This window comes from Exophiala bonariae (assembly GCF_035927105.1).
Source record: "Exophiala bonariae strain CCFEE 5792 chromosome Unknown scaffold_9, whole genome shotgun sequence".
In the NCBI taxonomy this organism is placed as follows: domain Eukaryota; kingdom Fungi; phylum Ascomycota; class Eurotiomycetes; order Chaetothyriales; family Herpotrichiellaceae; genus Exophiala; species Exophiala bonariae.
The window spans coordinates 853,702-870,063 of NW_027042484.1; the positions used below are offsets into that span (position 1 = coordinate 853,702).

At 49.5% G+C, this 16,362-nt stretch overlaps 6 protein-coding genes across 6 annotated transcripts; 2 read left to right on the plus strand and 4 right to left on the minus strand.

Moving 5' to 3' along the window:
* Positions 1-304: 304 nt before the first annotated feature.
* Positions 305-989, plus strand: LTR84_013127 (uncharacterized protein; the record flags this gene model as incomplete). Its single annotated transcript, XM_064856632.1, has 2 exons — positions 305-349; positions 405-989. 2 exons carry the CDS (start codon positions 305-307, stop codon positions 987-989), a joined length of 630 nt encoding a protein of 209 aa, XP_064707808.1.
* Positions 990-4,722: 3,733 nt separating this feature from the next.
* On the minus strand, positions 4,723-6,800 carry LTR84_013128 (uncharacterized protein; the record flags this gene model as incomplete). The annotated part of the gene is made up of 7 exons (XM_064856633.1): positions 4,723-5,076; positions 5,134-5,332; positions 5,387-5,455; positions 5,509-5,740; positions 5,804-6,132; positions 6,180-6,465; positions 6,518-6,800. The coding sequence occupies 7 exons, from the start codon at positions 6,798-6,800 to the stop codon at positions 4,723-4,725; spliced, it is 1,752 nt and encodes a 583-aa protein (XP_064707809.1).
* Positions 6,801-10,026: 3,226 nt separating this feature from the next.
* On the minus strand, positions 10,027-10,536 carry LTR84_013129 (uncharacterized protein; the record flags this gene model as incomplete). Its single annotated transcript, XM_064856634.1, has 1 exon — positions 10,027-10,536. One exon carries the CDS (start codon positions 10,534-10,536, stop codon positions 10,027-10,029), a length of 510 nt encoding a protein of 169 aa, XP_064707810.1.
* Positions 10,537-11,660: 1,124 nt separating this feature from the next.
* LTR84_013130 (uncharacterized protein) lies at positions 11,661-12,806 on the plus strand (the record flags this gene model as incomplete). Its single annotated transcript, XM_064856635.1, has 1 exon — positions 11,661-12,806. One exon carries the CDS (start codon positions 11,661-11,663, stop codon positions 12,804-12,806), a length of 1,146 nt encoding a protein of 381 aa, XP_064707811.1.
* A 39-nt stretch (positions 12,807-12,845) lies between these two features.
* Positions 12,846-14,168, minus strand: LTR84_013131 (uncharacterized protein; the record flags this gene model as incomplete). The annotated part of the gene is made up of 1 exon (XM_064856636.1): positions 12,846-14,168. One exon carries the CDS (start codon positions 14,166-14,168, stop codon positions 12,846-12,848), a length of 1,323 nt encoding a protein of 440 aa, XP_064707812.1.
* A 693-nt stretch (positions 14,169-14,861) lies between these two features.
* LTR84_013132 (uncharacterized protein) lies at positions 14,862-15,320 on the minus strand (the record flags this gene model as incomplete). Its single annotated transcript, XM_064856637.1, has 1 exon — positions 14,862-15,320. One exon carries the CDS (start codon positions 15,318-15,320, stop codon positions 14,862-14,864), a length of 459 nt encoding a protein of 152 aa, XP_064707813.1.
* Between the last annotated feature and the right edge of the window lie 1,042 nt (positions 15,321-16,362).

A 16,362-nucleotide genomic window follows, 5' to 3' on the forward strand; every position in this document is an offset into this window, starting at 1 on the left:
AGGAAGCTCAAATTGAATCTCATGGACAGGAAATGTAGTTCAATTTGATCTCGAAACAGTGACTAAGCCGCCAAGAAATTTCTAGAATGACAGGTACAGTGCACGTGATCTTCCTTCTTTGCCTCGCGGTCGTATAGAAACTCTTTGCGCTTTCTGTTCCTTCAGCACCATACCTTCTCCAAGTTGTCCAAGCACACTATTAGTATTGACTGATCATTGAAGAGGGACGACAGTGATTAACCTGCTACTCCATCATATATACGCATAAACATCACAACAACTTCCCACAAGCTCAGTCTTCACGATGGCCAACTACCTCGCGTCAATCTTTGGCACAGAACAAGACAAGGTATGTGATTCCCTTATTACAATCTATTCCACTCAGCTTACTGACATGATAACAGGTCAACTGCTCTTTCTACTACAAAATCGGCGCGTGCAGACACGGCGACCGATGTTCGCGAAAGCATGTCAAACCATCCTACAGCCAGACTATTCTCCTTCCAAATCTCTACCAGAATCCGGCATATGATCAAAAGAATAAGATGAATCCTTCCCAACTGCAGAACCACTTCGATGCTTTCTATGAGGACTTCTGGTGTGAGATGTGCAAATATGGGGAGATTGAAGAAGTTGTGGTCTGCGACAACAACAATGATCATCTAATCGGAAATGTTTACGCACGATTCAAGTACGAAGATTCTGCGCAACAAGCATGCGACGCTCTCAACAATCGCTGGTACGCTGCTCGACCAATCTATTGCGAACTATCGCCCGTCACCGATTTTCGGGAAGCTTGTTGTCGACTGAATTCTGGCGAAGGCTGTGTAAGAGGTGGATTCTGCAATTTCATCCATCGAAAAGAACCTAGTCCAGATCTCGATCGCGAATTGGAGCTCAGCACGAAGAAGTGGTTGAAGGAGAGAGGCAGAGATGACCGTAGCGTCACTAGAAGCCCAAGTCCAGAACCTACTCGAAAACGATTTTGAGGAATGAATTCAAAAAGTCTTCTTTTCTTACCGAATGTGTGGAATCATGGTTGATGTTTAATCCAGGCGAATTTACAGGGCGAACCATAGCGACAAAGCCAATACCTATCATCCCACAAATGGTGATGATCGATGATCATACCAACATTCTGCTTCACTTTCAGGCTCATGTATGCCTCGATAGGCACAAGCCAAAGATAAAACCTGCACTGGCCTCAGTTGGTTCGACCGCACAAGCATATCCAGACGAGCCGGAGCCTGGATGCATTTCCCCACCGAGGGCATAATGCGCCTTATGCCACCCGTTTCCAGCGGCGCCCTGATCTCGACTACCATACCCGCCACCCAAGCGCAATTTATCGAAACCCCATGTTTGATGGGCTCATCTCATCTACAATCCAGCTTCCAGGTGTTCGGGACTGGATATTGAGCAAGTCAGCGATCGACTCGGTTTACTTACCAACGAAAAGCACTACGGCACCACGTTTTGAATTATTAGACACTGTCTTACAAGGCGGTTATTTGGCGGGCACTATTCTTGCTGGTCTCAGTCAAACAGTCTTCCTGATAGAATGGGATCCGCTGAGGTTGCCAGCCAGGTGGTTAATAGAGGTGCCATGCATATTGAGTCAAAGCAGTCCAGGTTCTTTCGAATTAGGCCATAGAACCCTTGATCATGGAGGGAGATGACATCAGGCATAGCAGCCCTGTCCAAAAATGGATCATATCATAATTGTAAGGTCATTCTCTGCACGTAGATTGATCAACTCCACGTCTCTAGCACAGTGTTTGGCTGTTCTTGTGAATAGCATAGTTCAATATGTCTCAACCATCAATCCCAGCGATATGATCACACCATAGGTGATGGTATGGCCAGGACAGAGACTTGCAGCTGCGGCCGTCTCGACCGGTCGCTGTGCGTCTGAACTCGACTAGCGTCTCAGTGGTAGCAGCTGCCACTCACAGGCTTGTAGATTAGAATAGCCACAAATCAAGGTTTGACGTTGTTGTGACGTGGATGCCAGCTCTCTAGGTTATGATCGCACCAATGCATTCGGCTCGAACTTCCAGGTCCTTGGTCTCGTCGTTGATATAATGCGTGTGCTGTTCCAGGTTCAGCATTTGCGTCGAGAGGAGAACGCGAACACAAAATGTTTTGGGCGCATCTACACACTACGGTACGAACGCGACGGGGACAACGTAGAGAAGATTACATGTCGAGGACTAAAGTGGTTCAGGATTTCGTTTGTGTGTATCTCATCAGCGAAGTGATGAGTCATGTTTATTCAATCTAGCACAGTCTATAACAATGTCCGATATGGTCAGGGTCGAGGCGCAAGGATGAAATAATTCGAGCAATTGAAAGCCAGTTTTGCGTCAAATTCTCAAACCCCTGTACTCCGCACGTTATCGACCCTGCCAATTTCGGAATGGGTGTGGCCATGATCTCGTATGTCTCGTGAAACGATATGCCTTTGATAGAAAGGCCTTATCGGGTGATGTTGGTGTTGCTTGCCTGATATTGTCGAGGTGAATTTGGTGGTGGCAAGTCGAGAGAAGGACGGAGGGTGCCCGAGGGTGGCTGAGGCCGTTTTTGGAGTGTGCTAGGCGCTGCTCCATAATGGTATGGATGGGTGGTAGGGAATTGGGCCTGTCTGATACTGGGAATAGCATGAGATGGGCTTCTCTCCTACAGTTCGAATTGCCAGCGATTCAACTTGGTGTAAGAAGGCCGTCAGAATTGATGGGAAAGAGCCATCCTCAATGTCTTGCGGGATATCGCAAATGTCAGTCTGACAATCCCTTGAAGGGTCCGACTTTGAGGAACCATAGAATGATTAAAACGATTGCCGCAATGATGATCATAAAGCCAAAAGTAATAATCCAGCCAACAATCCGAGTTCGTCGTTGTTTCTTTTGAGCTCTTGCCAGCCATGTATCGCTTGAAAGTGACCCGTCAGAACCTGCATATCGAGACCGAAAGCAAATCGCTCACCTATGCTTCACTCCTCCTTTGGGATCCGACGAGGATGTTGACCGAGAATCCGAGATATTCCCTTTCTCTTCATCTAGATGTACGGCCGTGGAAAAGCGCTTCCAAAAGGCTGGGTCACGAACGACAGCCATTTTTGCGAAGCTTGATCGTTGATGATATTGGCTTGTGGTCGATACCTAATGGTGAAGGTGAATCTGTATGAGTGTGCTGAATGCTTGATCGATTTCTCCGCAGAGGCTAGTGGAGATCTTGAACTCGAAGTTGAAAGTGTTTCGAACTGGCAAGGAACAGATGTCGGCAATTTGAAATGCAAATAACTGAAAGAGTGGACGATACTGAGGCACGAACGAGTGAGTGCAGCAGATCTGAAAGCAAAGTCGCAAAGCTCAACGAAAACAGAAGAAATGGAACAGTAGCATCAAGCTGTAGTCTATTCCTGCATGTCTAAGCTGACAGCAGAGAAGAATTCGAAGAGCAGGAAAGAACGAAGTCCAGTATACAAATCTTGAGAATCGGCTCACAGGGCTAGATTTAGGGGAGTATTGGCACAATTTCCAACGACTGAGCGTGCAGATTTCCGGAAACCCATTGTTTTCCTTGAGTTGAATAATCAATTGGAGCTTCACATGTGAGATTCACCCTCTAGCGTGTCGCGTGTTCATGGACAGCCCTACCTCGTATGGACTTCTGGCCATGGCCGTCGAAGATTTCCAGCGGCACGATGCGATGGTTGCCGTTTGGAAACGGTCGGCGTTCCGGTAAACAATCTTGGACGCCGCCAATCACGATAGTGGATCCCTGAACCAAGACCACCACTCCACCCGGCTCTGAGATCAAGCAATGTGGAAGTGGGAAGGGGAAATGTGGAAGGATTAAAGTCGGACTATTGATTGGCATGACAGGAGTCAAGGCTCGATACGGAGAAGAAGCAGAAACAGGAGTGGCCTCAAGAAGTGGTTGGTGGAGTTTGTGGATGGAGAATGGGAAATTAAATTGCAACCGAGTCTGTGAGGCTCAATCACCGTCGCGGTCCATTGCCAGCCAATAGCATCAACCCGGAATGAACCCTCAACCTCGGGTAATCTCTTGGCCGACCATCAAGGCTTTCCTTGATTGTTCTCAAAAGATAAACCATCACCATCAGGAGCATTCTGAAGCTTTGCCTTGCGAGAGCGTTGGTATGAGCTTATCGGAGCGTCACACAGTTTTCAGATAAGCAACGAATTCAGGTAGACAAAGGTTCGCATGTTACATCCATTGGTCAAAGCACACTTTCGAAACAGCTAGGATTTTTCGAAATCCTTCAAATCCATGGACCCTTTCACATGTTTCAATTGCTAAAAAGCCACGATTCTCGGCATACTACTTGGCAGGCAGAATCATTCTTGGAATCTGTCACTCTCTCGTACGGAAGACAAGTATGTCCTAGACTTGAGAATTGCGGAATACGGGTTCAGAACCAATGCTCAGACGTGTAGGAAGAGGAAATCACGACTACAAAGAATAGCAATATGGAGTTTGGAGGTATATCGCACACACTTTCGTTCACATGTGTGACATAGCGCGGCTACAGTTGCCCGAGTACTGATAATATCCATCGATATGGATAAAGTGCCTGCTTCCGCACAACTTACAACGCATCTCCATCTAAACCTCTTGCTCTGTCCGGAGTGTTCGGTGTCCGTTGTTCAAGGCCGGATCAAAGGGCCGATCTCAGCAACCAGTAACTAAACCTTGTCATGCCTTTCCTGGCTCTTTCGGCTCGACGTGCTCGACAGTTGCTTCGACCTTCTCAGTCATCAACTCCTTCACTCCCTTCAAGAAAAACACTGCTACCAATGCCAGCACCACGAATGGGATGATACTTGCCCATGCCAATCTGTATGCATGTGCATATGCCCAATGACTTGCATCCAGTGTTTTCGCCTGAATTGAAGGGGTCAACCCTGCCACATCAGATAAACCAACCCCAGTGGCAAGTGCCTTCAACAACTCCGGAACAGATGACTTTGGAAGGCCTGCTGCTACCGCTGCATTACCAACCTCTGTAGGATATGACTTGAGTTTTCCGTTGATAATTGCATCCAACACCTACATTATGCATCAGACTCGCTATTTACCATTCAAGAATTAATAGAGTGTACTTACTGCTGAGCCAAAGGCACCTCCAATTGCACGAGCCGAGAACCCAAGTCCGGTCGCAGTTGATAAGAACGCATGTGGTGCAGTGAACTGTACCAGGGCCACTATCAAGGTCAATGGACCGCATTGCCCCAAGCCAGAGAGAACGTTGAATCCAATCTGTGCATTATCCATGTTTGGTGTTATAACTGAATAGCAGATTGTACTAATGATTTGTGTTAGGACTTTGACGAGCCTTGGACTTGCTGAATTCACTTACACAACCAAAAAGATGAAAAATGTCACAATCAGCGGCGATTTTAGATCTTTATACTTGGTCGCATAGAGCCTGATCGGGTCTTGTCAGCCACGGGACCTTGAGTAGGAACCTCCAATACCTACGTTATTGGTATTGATGCGGTCAGAGTAACGAGGTTGAAGGATAATTGTCGAATAGAAATACTCCAAGCATTATTCTCAAATCCAAGATTGAGCACAATTTGGGGCGTGACCGAGTTAACGGCGGAATAGAACAGCCAGCCTTCGACAGCGAAAGCGAACACTGAGAGTGCGAAGTTTGGCGAGCCTTTGAAAAAGACATGCGCCACCAGACCATCGGACCTCCCTTTCCATTCTGCAGGTTCTCAAGTCAGAGGAGGCACAATCACACCCCTGGTTAATGGAATTTTGAACTCACCATAAGCGCAGAATAATACCAAGAATCCAAATCCGATACCAAGCGGAGCGGCCACATGTGCGTCTGACCACTCATATGCACCACCAGCCCAGTCCAGGGCCAACAGAAGAAGTGTCGTCGCAACGATAAACAGGGACGACCCTATTGGATCGCAGGCCCAAATGATCTCTTTCAGAGACAGCTTACCATAATCGGAACGTCTTGCGGGATGGTAGAAGAAAACCAACCCAAGAAAGGTTGCCATGTGGAACGCTGCTTGAATCCAGAAAATATCCCGCCAACCTGACGGACTGGCGTTGGTTACGCCGCCCGATCCAAGTCCACCAACACTATTTTGGGTCAGCCATAGATCTACATGTCAACACAATTGACTTACAGTCCGCCAATAGCACCTCCCATAAACGCAAAACCGTTTGCGAGAGCTCGATACTTAAGTGGCAGAACCTCACTAGGGATAGCTTGAACGATGGATATGGTGCTCAGGGTCACGCCAATCAAAATTCCACCTCCAATCAACATGGACATTGACGTTGCCTTGGCCGAAATTACAGCGCCAGCAAACGCGATCAGTGGAGGGATTGAAGCAAGCCATTTTCGATCGAGCACATCGCTAAGCCTTCCCACTATGGGGGAAAGGACGCTTTGCATGAGCAATGGGCCCTCTGGAGCGGATATATCAGCGGTTGACCACGGGAAACGTTACTGGATACCAACGAATAATCCAGCCAGCAATAGCACCGTCACCAAGATCTCGAATGATGAATGCAATAACAGAGCCAGCAGCCACCACGACAAAAACCTGGGCCATGATAGCAAAACACGTCACAAAGACGACGAGCCATGATCGCCAGCTCAAGTTGATGTGTTCAGCCTCGTTGAGCTCTTGAACATGTTGCATAGGAGCCTCAAACTCTGCCCCTCGATGACGGTCTGGAACATGTGGAGCATTCTCAATTGCCTCTGACTGGATCGGGGCTGGTTCCTTCTCAGATGCCATATTGTGTTTGTAAGACTCTGAACACAGGCAGTCACGGACCAGGAGGTTATCTCAAAGTATTTAACGAAGACTTGTGTGTAAGGAGTAGATCACACACCGGCTGCATGCAACATGGTGGGTTATATCCGCATCACAAATCGCGAGACCGAGATTGATCAGAAGACGACTCAGTGGGGAAATAGTCATGTACTCATCAATCCCGGCAGTTGATCTCGTTTCTTAGGCTGACAGATCTTCCCACTGCCGAAATTGTGTCAAGTCTCCAGTGAGTGCTCGGATACTAACCAATACGTCGAATATGTTCTACTGATCACAATGTCAGTGGTCGCAGTATCTGCGGTGGCTGGCAGGACATTTCCGAGGTCTACGAATAGTTTGGGGTAGGCTTCGTTCGGCAATTGTCATTATCACAGGTTTCTCTTGAGCTTGATCAAAGAGAAGCTTATCCTGCTGATCGACTTGCTGCAATGGGTAACCGTGGCCTCGGCCTGTCGAGTCCATTGCGGTGGGATTTGGGAAAAGCGCATAGGCTAAGCTTTAGGGGATCCTCTATCAAATTTCTGGGGTTATTCCGCCGACACAGTAGCGTGCGGGGAAAACTGCCACCATCAGACTCATTCTTGACCGCAGCCCCTTGACTGGGATGCACGATGAGGCTCCTACCCCTCAAATCTCGTGGATGGCATAGATCCGTTGAAGGACAGAGACACCCATATCAGTGATCACGACGGATGCAGCCATCTGTAAGCACAAGAGATGTCGACCGTGTTCATTGTTCGGAGTTTGGTTTTTCCACCGACGCTAGTCATTGTTCGAGTCTCATAGAGGTTCCAAGAGTTCTTTCACAAAGCCATCAATAGCCGACCTATTGTCACCAACGTGCAGGCAGATCACGCTAACGTGCTGTCGAACTGCCTCGCCGTGAATATGAAGTGTCCGAGGCCGTGAAAGGTGAGTCTATACGGGAAGTTTTCCAAACATCCCCCCTATATATATCTCGCGCCGTCTCTCCTCGAGTTTCCAATTTTCCCTTCTCGTTCACCGCGCGAATCCTTTGACCAGAAGGACTGGAACAGCTCAAAAGTCATCCAGTAAGTCAATCATGTCCTTGTCTATGTGCTCAACTCAATCAAAGACTAATCAATGAGATAGCCATGGATGACCGATCTGAAATCTCGCCACATGACAAATGAAGCAACCACGGCCAGAACGGACGCCCAAGATCATCAAGTGAACATCAGCACTTCTTGGGTAACGTCATGGCAGATCGACTGTCGGCAAGAGCTGTTGGGCAAGACAACTGTCCCAACCAGCTCGTCCCACTCTGAAACCAGACATTCGTCATCATGTCTGGCACAATCGATCTCGCATTGCGCGGGTTCACCATTTCGCCGTATAAATATAGGTAACCATCTACCTCATCTTATTGGAGCGCGCAGTCTCAAGTCGCGTCAGGAGTCTACTTGTAGACATGTGGAGGGAGAGAAGGAGGAAAGTTGCTGCTGCCACTGCCGCCCCACCACCGACGGTGTAGACGGTTCAAACAGCAACCACAGCAGCAACACTAGGCGTCGTATCTCAGGAGTGTGGGACCGCTTCGAAGTGTTTCGACCTGGTGCCAATCCCGCTTCTTCTGGGACACTCAGCCACGTTCGACTTGCTTAGTGGGTGAGAAGACTTGCCGGTGCCGCTGCTATTGCAGCTGCTATTGCACCAGCAGTAGCACCAGTAGCTACAGCAGCTCCTACTACAGCAGGACCGGCAGAGCCAGCCGACATTCTCATAGTCAGCCACGCTAATGGCAGTTGAGGCCTCATACACAACCACACAATCTCTCAGAATGCCACAAGCTTCACCACTACCAGACCTAATGATTGATCTTACCTTGGTAATGGCTTACTGCTGCGGTAGATGCAGCCATGCCATTAGAGGGTGAGAAAAGGACAAAAAACATCCGAGAAGGCGGAGTGGATAATGCAGATTACGAGTTGCGAGATGACACCCCCTTGCTGGAGCAATGGAAGCGCACCAAGCAACACCAATACTCTTACCAATACCATGACCTCCTATCATTACACAGCATAGCGCTTGACTCGCTATATATAAATCACACAAAAGTACGCCCTTAGTGGTTACTGGCAACGCTGCCCGGCGCCTGGCGTTCACTGCTCCCATGAGTTTGATAAAAACCTGCAAGAGGAGTCTCTGGTCCAACAGCTGGCTGACCGCAACACAGCAGCTGCCGTTCACCAACCAGAATCCGGCGTGCAGTGCTTGCCGCGGTGCACCAGTACTTCGAGCATGGTGCAGAATGGGTGACGATAAATTCCCACATCTACATCACATACGTCTCATCGAAGACATCTACTATGTGCCCAATAAGAGATACGAACCCCTGGTAATCTCGGAGATATTCATGTCGATTCCCATTGATCCAGAGATTCTGGACGATGCCTTTCCGAACCCGGAGACCCTCACGTCGACTCCCATTGACCCAGAGCTTCTGAACTCTCGCCTGAAACAGGGTTTCTTGCCGCAGATCTCGCATCCACAAGGACCTTCCCACTGGAATTCGAGTTTATCGGCGGCAAAATCCTCGTCACACAGACAAACTGGCAATTGTGGTACTATTCACTCGCAGCAACGGAATGTTCTAGTACGATGAGATGGATGACTCTGAACCAACCAATCCCTCGACCCCTACCATGGACAACAACGCCGAGGCTGCCCCTGAACCAGAACCATGGAGATGAAATGATATTCACTGGCCATGTTTTGTGAAGTCGGATGCGCGAGCAATGGCAACATCCAGTGATGGTATGGATGATGGCAGACAAACATGACCGAGGTTGAGATAACCAGTCAATAGAAAATGGCTTGTGCTTAGAAAGAAATCAAATAGAAATGATTATGAAAACTCCCTATGACTATGAGATCTGTTTTGTGATGTGACTGTAGGTGCACAAGTGCTGTCATTCGTTGGCCCTAGATTTTGAGCCGTGTAGAGTGGTTGAGCTGGTCGAGTCTGTACATCCCATTGGGGTATCGTTCTAATTTGACCGACTGTCTCTTAGTATATGTATTCTATGTCTAATGAATGCAAGAGAGATGAGCCATTGCAAAATTTGCGGGCTCCAGGATCTATCTCCGCCGCAGTTGTCCCGTTGAAAGAAACCTCTAGAAGGATTACTCGCCACGGTGATCTGAAAACCCTTAATCCACCCCTTCACAGTTTTGAAACGCTCTTGAAAACAGCCTTGTCGTGAACACAGATGACAGCCAGTTTTTCATTCACATACAACTTGCCCACGATATTGGCAGTGTTTCTCCCTGCGGCTTGGACATGGCATTCGATGCGAGCAGTGGAGCCTTTTGGCACCGGCCGCAGATATGTCATGTTGATGGTGCGACTGACGTGGCCGGCATCGAGGAAACCAGGCTTTGAGATTGTGACCAACGCCGTCGAGGTCAAGTTGTCCATGATCGTGGCAGCGGCGCCGCCGTGGAGATTGCCGGACTTGTTGCATAGGCGAGGCGTGACGGGCATCTCCCAGACGGTTCGGTTGGGCTCGGCTTCGAGCAGAGTGAGGCCGCCTTCAAGCGCCAGCGTGTCGAAGCCCTCATACTCGGGATCCTTCGAGATGAATGCCTGCAGAGTAAGGACTTTTTCTTTTATCGGCAGATGCTCGATGTCCAGGCGTTGGTAGAAATGTGGTTGGGGTCTGTTTTCTGCCATGCTTTGATTGATACTAGTAGTCGTCGGTTGATGAGCCGCAGAGATGTACCTCGGTATGGATATTGAGGTCGGTTGTGAAGGTCAATAATTTGGTGGTCTGGATTTAAATAGAGTGCAAGGAACACACAGTCTGAGGATTGAGAATCACAATGGATTTTGCCTTCACTTCACCAAAAAACCAATGAGAATCATGAAATAACTTTTTGTTTCAAAGATTTCAGAAGTCTCTTGGACCCCGATAGGCTTAGCTAATATATGACCTTTGCCTTGATCGAGGTTGAGATGAGCCGAGGCTGGAGCGAGTAATTAGAAATTGATGCTACTGTGGAGCAGGAGACAGAGACTGGCAGATCACGTGTCACCTTCCTTGCACGTGAGTGAGCTTGCCTCAAAGAGTAGTGGAGGTTGCCGTTTTAAGTGACACACGTCCGAGGGTGTCGCGATTTAGGTTCAACTTTCAAGTGAACCTCCCATTGAGAGCTGAGGCTTCCCATCTTCGTGTTCCCATGTGAGATCAGGCCGGCATCTACAAATATCTGCAGTGATATTGATAATTACTGATTTCTCCTGCTGAGTCGGAGATGCTAGTTACCTTACTAGTGGGTGCTTAACTACGAGTACATCCCTGCGAATAGGTGGTCAGGAACTCGGGTCCGTGGGGTTCATTCTTCAACCCTCGTCCCTCTTTGGCACGCAAGTTGAATCTCAGCTCCTCTCTCTCGAACAGTTCTCTCATGCACTTTCGGTCCGCAGCTCGTCCATTCTGAGTTTAGTCATCAGCATTGCGGCTTCCCTAGTAAACGTCTTCCACTTGGCTTTTCAGCCCCTCCCCTTCGTGGCAGCGGCACTAGCAATGGCACTTGAGCGTGTTCGACATCCAAAGTCCATGCTCTGAATACTCGGCCAAGCAAAGCCCAACGCAGACACATTCCAATCGCCAGCTGCAACCATCGTTGGTATTGCCGTCTCCTTCTTCGTACTAGATATTCGTTACCCTCTCCACCAGCCTGATCCACTCGTTTCAGCCCTAGCTGGCTTGTGACAACCTACTTCCTCGTCCTCCACACCTTCGAGCCTTCCTCTCCATCTGACCATGCTCCCTACGGCATGGTGTGATCAAGACGATGGAAGAGGACGACAAGGCCGATGACGCCGCTCAAGACACTCCTCACAAAGCCTCTCGACGAGATCGATTCAAGGGGGCCCTCGCCCGCACCAAGAGCAAGTTCAAAAAGCATGGAGACAGGACTGAAGAAGAACATATTCTAAGTGAAGATGTCGATGACTTCCTCGCTGCCGGTCGACCCTCGGTCTCTAGTCTGAATGCTGCAACATCCTTTAGAGAGGACGCACTTCCTCATCACCCCCCTCCCACCAATTCCAACTCACCGAGACCCTCCACTTCCGACTCGGCCTCATTCACACCAACCAAACAGTCCCCTCGAAGGCTCAACGTTCCACGCATCGATGTTTCCAACTCCCAAAGATACCCCGGCGCTCAAAATGTTGACCACTCTGGCCCTGATAATAATTCTATCAATGACTTCCTACGTCCCGAATACCAAAATCGCAGCCAGTCTTCCAGTTCCCTGGCCAAAGGGAAGCGAAGATCAAGAGGTCTCAGTGTGACCTTCATAGAGGCTCCTCCGGTCATTATTGGTATAGGCGGTGACGCTGCGCCTGCGCCGACTGTTGAGATCTCAAAGGCGAGAGCTAGAGCACGATCGGTATCCCCAATGCGAAACCAAGCTCAACCCAACGATCCAGTGTATACACCAAACAGACTACCTTATCAACCTCCCAATGGCGCGTCAGGTCTGCCTAACCACGGTCCTCGACCGGAACCACCAGATGTCTTGAAGCCACGAGCTTTGCAGCGGATACAGACGGGGCTATCACCAAGCACTCCAATCGGTAGATCGAATCTAGATCAAGAGTTTGAGATGTCCTTGAAGTTATGGGGTGGCAGTAACAATCACTCGCCGGCAAGCTCAACAGCCTCGCCTGCATCTCCAGAAATACTTGCACCCAAGCCTCTTCGACCCGTTCATCCGCCACCCGCGGTCATCGAGATACCAGAGCCCCCGGAGTTGAAGAAGGAACGCTCAAGCGGCGATCTGCGTCAGCACTTCCAAGAAGAAGAAAACAGGTTCCGAAAACACCAAGCTGGACTCACATCAGAACCCTCGGGAGAAGGGAATGCCACGCCTCAAAGTGCTGTGAGCTCTGAAGCTAGTCCGCACGATCAGCGACCATCACGATGGAGGTGAACATTATCTATCCATGCCGCAGCATAATCTGCGGTTTATCTATTTCGACTCAGAGGTGTCTGCAGCCAATTCTTTGAAAGCCTGTATGAGGTCGTCGAGCAAATCCTTGTCATCCTCAATACCAATGCTTATCCGCAAAAGATCCTTGTCAACGGTCTCGTCGGTCATGGTACGCCACTCAATCAGACTTTCAACGCCACCTAAGCTGGTGGCATGATGAAACAAGTTCAACTTGCTCGGTAATCTCCTGGCAAGATCTGGAGTCTTCATGGTGATTGAGAAAACTGGTCCATAACCATTAGGCATCTGCTTCTTAAGCCAAGTCTTGTAGTCTTGAGTCTGCAGGCTGGCATGATAGACTTTCTTGAGGACCGATCGAATAATATCGGCATCCGATTGTGATAGTCCTGTACCGACCGTATGACCTGTCAAGGCTCCATCCAAAGCATCTACTATCCTTCGGGCACTTTCACTCTGTCTTGTGACTCGAAGTTCAAGTGTGCGCAAACTTCTTACTCCCAACCAGCCTTCCAAGCCTCCCATCACGGATCCCAAGAACATGCGATCAGTCACCATTTGCGGTATCCAAGCCTTCTCTTTCACTGCCAGAACTCCACAAAGTAAATCTGAATGTCCGCCAAAGTACTTGGTCCCAGAATGCATGACAACATCTGCACCGTGTTTGAAAGGATCTTGCAGCGGAGGAGGACCGAAGGTGGCATCGACACTGAGGTATGCCCCTTTCGAATGTGCAATGTCGGCATAATGCTGAATGTTGAAGGCAAGTCCTGTTGGGTTGATAGGGGTCTCGAGGTGTACCAGATCACCCTTCTGAATTTCTTCGGGATTGCCATCCAATGGCAAGACTTTGAGCCCCGATAGTCTTTCATGCAGCTTCAGCACTCCATGGCAACCGTGATAACCTGCGGTGATGAAGACGCGCTTAGGATTCAAGAATGTTATCAAGGCATTGAAGGCGGCTAAGCCAGATGAATATGTCAGACTTGGATTTTTGAGCAGGACGCTCAAGATGGCTTCCAGTCGGGTGGTGCTGTGAGTTGTGTGTCGCGAATAGACGTGTTTACTTGAGTCATGCGTCGAGGCATCGCGCTCATGCGTCGGAAAGAGACGGTCTGGGTCATTGTCGTAACGGAAAGTGGTGCTCACATGGATTGCAGGAGCGACATCATCGAGGATGTTAAGCGGGTCATCTGCGTGGACGGCTTGTGTTGAAGGAGAGAGCGTATTTAGATCGAGATCATGGAATGCCTTGATATTCTGAGGATCGGCGGGCGCAGGTGGAAGTTTGTCTGTGTCTGCCGATTCGATAATCGCTGGGTGGTGCACGCCATTTGTGGCCATGAGGGCGGTCAGGACTCTTGGTGGGGACGCGTTGAGCAGTGAGACTCAATTGACGGGTACGAATGGACAGAGATGAACGACTTTATATCAATATCGCTCGACAGGTGGAGAGTCCCAAAGAAAGAGAAAAATAATGTCGTGATCAGTGGAAGCTCCATAAAATAATCATCGGACATCAATCATCGAATGCTGCTTCATCGGTACTTCACTACTTGACTCGCTTTCCTCCGGCACCTTTGAATGTCCCACGCTGTTGGCGGGGTTATTTCCCGATTCGATTTCTGTGAGGGGTCATTGATCGCTGCTTTAACTGGCAGCACGTCACAGGGCGCGTGGGAATCTCAAAGCGGCATGTCAAATCTTGGAGCTTCAAGGCCCATCTCAGGCACAGGCGATGCTTGCGTTTGTCAAACCTTTGCGAGGGAGCAGTCAGACTCAAGGCGTTGCAATATTGAGACACGACTTGGCAATCGCGGGGACATTTGTGCATTGGCTAATGAATGGTTGATCGAACAATCGGGCGGTCGATGACCCGCACTGACCTTGAAGGCTGACTACAGATGGAAGAGTCGGCTGTAAACAACTACCATGACCAGAAACACGTCCCGTTCATGTGTACAAACAGAAGAGTCGATATACCGCTCTGGACAGGTACCTAGCAAGGTATGGAGGTGCCTAACCCTCCCATTCTCATCAAAGCCCGACCAACCCAACGCCAATCGCACACCACGTCGCCGCTCCACCGCCCAGTAAAGCACCCCATTCCCAGCCCCTCAGCCTAAACACGTAGAACACGTCCGCCGCGCACAACACCATGCCGCTGAGGATCAGCGTGCCCATCGCGTGCGGCTGTTCCTGGTAGTCGAACGCGAGAAGTGCGACGCCGATGCTGATGTCCCGCGCGGCGAGGAGCGCCATGGAGGCGCCGACGCGTTCGTCATGTTCTTCTTCTGATGATGATGATTGGACGGACCCGTTGTTGGTGGACTTGGTGGACTCTGTACTCGTGGTAGAGGCGGACCGCGGTGCAGGGTAGACGCCCAGCGTTTTGGCCGCCAGAATCGGCGTCGCCAGTGCGAATGTCCCCAGGCCGATGTAGCCTGCTGCGACGCTGAGGCCGAGGAGTCGCCATGTCGACGGCGTGAGTGACATTATTGTTGGTGCGGGCTCAAGTGATGAAGATCGCTTCTAGATGTTGAATCTTCAGCTGCAAGACCTTGTAGGTGTGTCGACTGTGTCCGTTTCCTCGGTCTGATATCTGTAGAATGAGTAGAGTAGAACTGTTGCTGAAGGAAATCCAATGTCTTGAGATTCTCATCTCTTCGTACCCAAGGTATTTTAGCTTTCGTATCGGCAAATACGAATACGATGACCACCGACCTTACGTCGGTGCCCGTCACCATGTAGAATGGGAGGAAGCATGTAGCTTTTCTGCTCTTGAATCATCTTGATGCTTACCATCGCTATGTGGCATGACTCTCAGTCTCCAGCCAAGCTTGACTTTAAGACTTTGAACATGCAGCGTGGTGTGAACCTCTGGAGTGCATAAGCCTTCACACAAGACACTCAGGCTCCGTAGTTCGCAAGGCCCATGAGTTCAATCAGCACAGCTGATCATTAGCCTAAGTCATCCGCTCCTAGCAGTCCTCCGCCATTAAGCTTGAACGGGCAACATGGCATGAACCCGCCGAGCAACTCACCGTATATGGGCCATCATGGCGGCCAGAGTGAACTCATGGACGGGCATGGCGGAAGATGTGCGGAGACGTGCCGGGCCATGATCTTGGGAATTCTTATGGGCCGGGTTTTCAACTTGAAGTGTAGTGTTTATTTCTACATCATAGAAATGGGAGGTGATGGAAGTTGGTGGGGAGGGGAATAAGGCTCGGGATTCAGGGGCTGGAACAGCTTAACGCCCGGCGTCGGGGCGTACCACTAGAGGGTTCAAGGAAGTCAAGATTTTAAGATATACTCGGGCTCGAGGTTTGCCTTGTTCCAGCTGCACCTTCTCTAGTACGATATTCTTACTCGTTCCTCCATGACTAAGACTGCTTCTTTGACATTGACTGGAGTTGTGAATAATCTCCTTCCGACTCCCGGAGTCTTCGATAAGTTGTATTTCCAGCTCACCTGTCTGCCATGATTTCTATGATCATTCATTCTCTGAATGTTACCAATGGGATCTCTAGCTTCT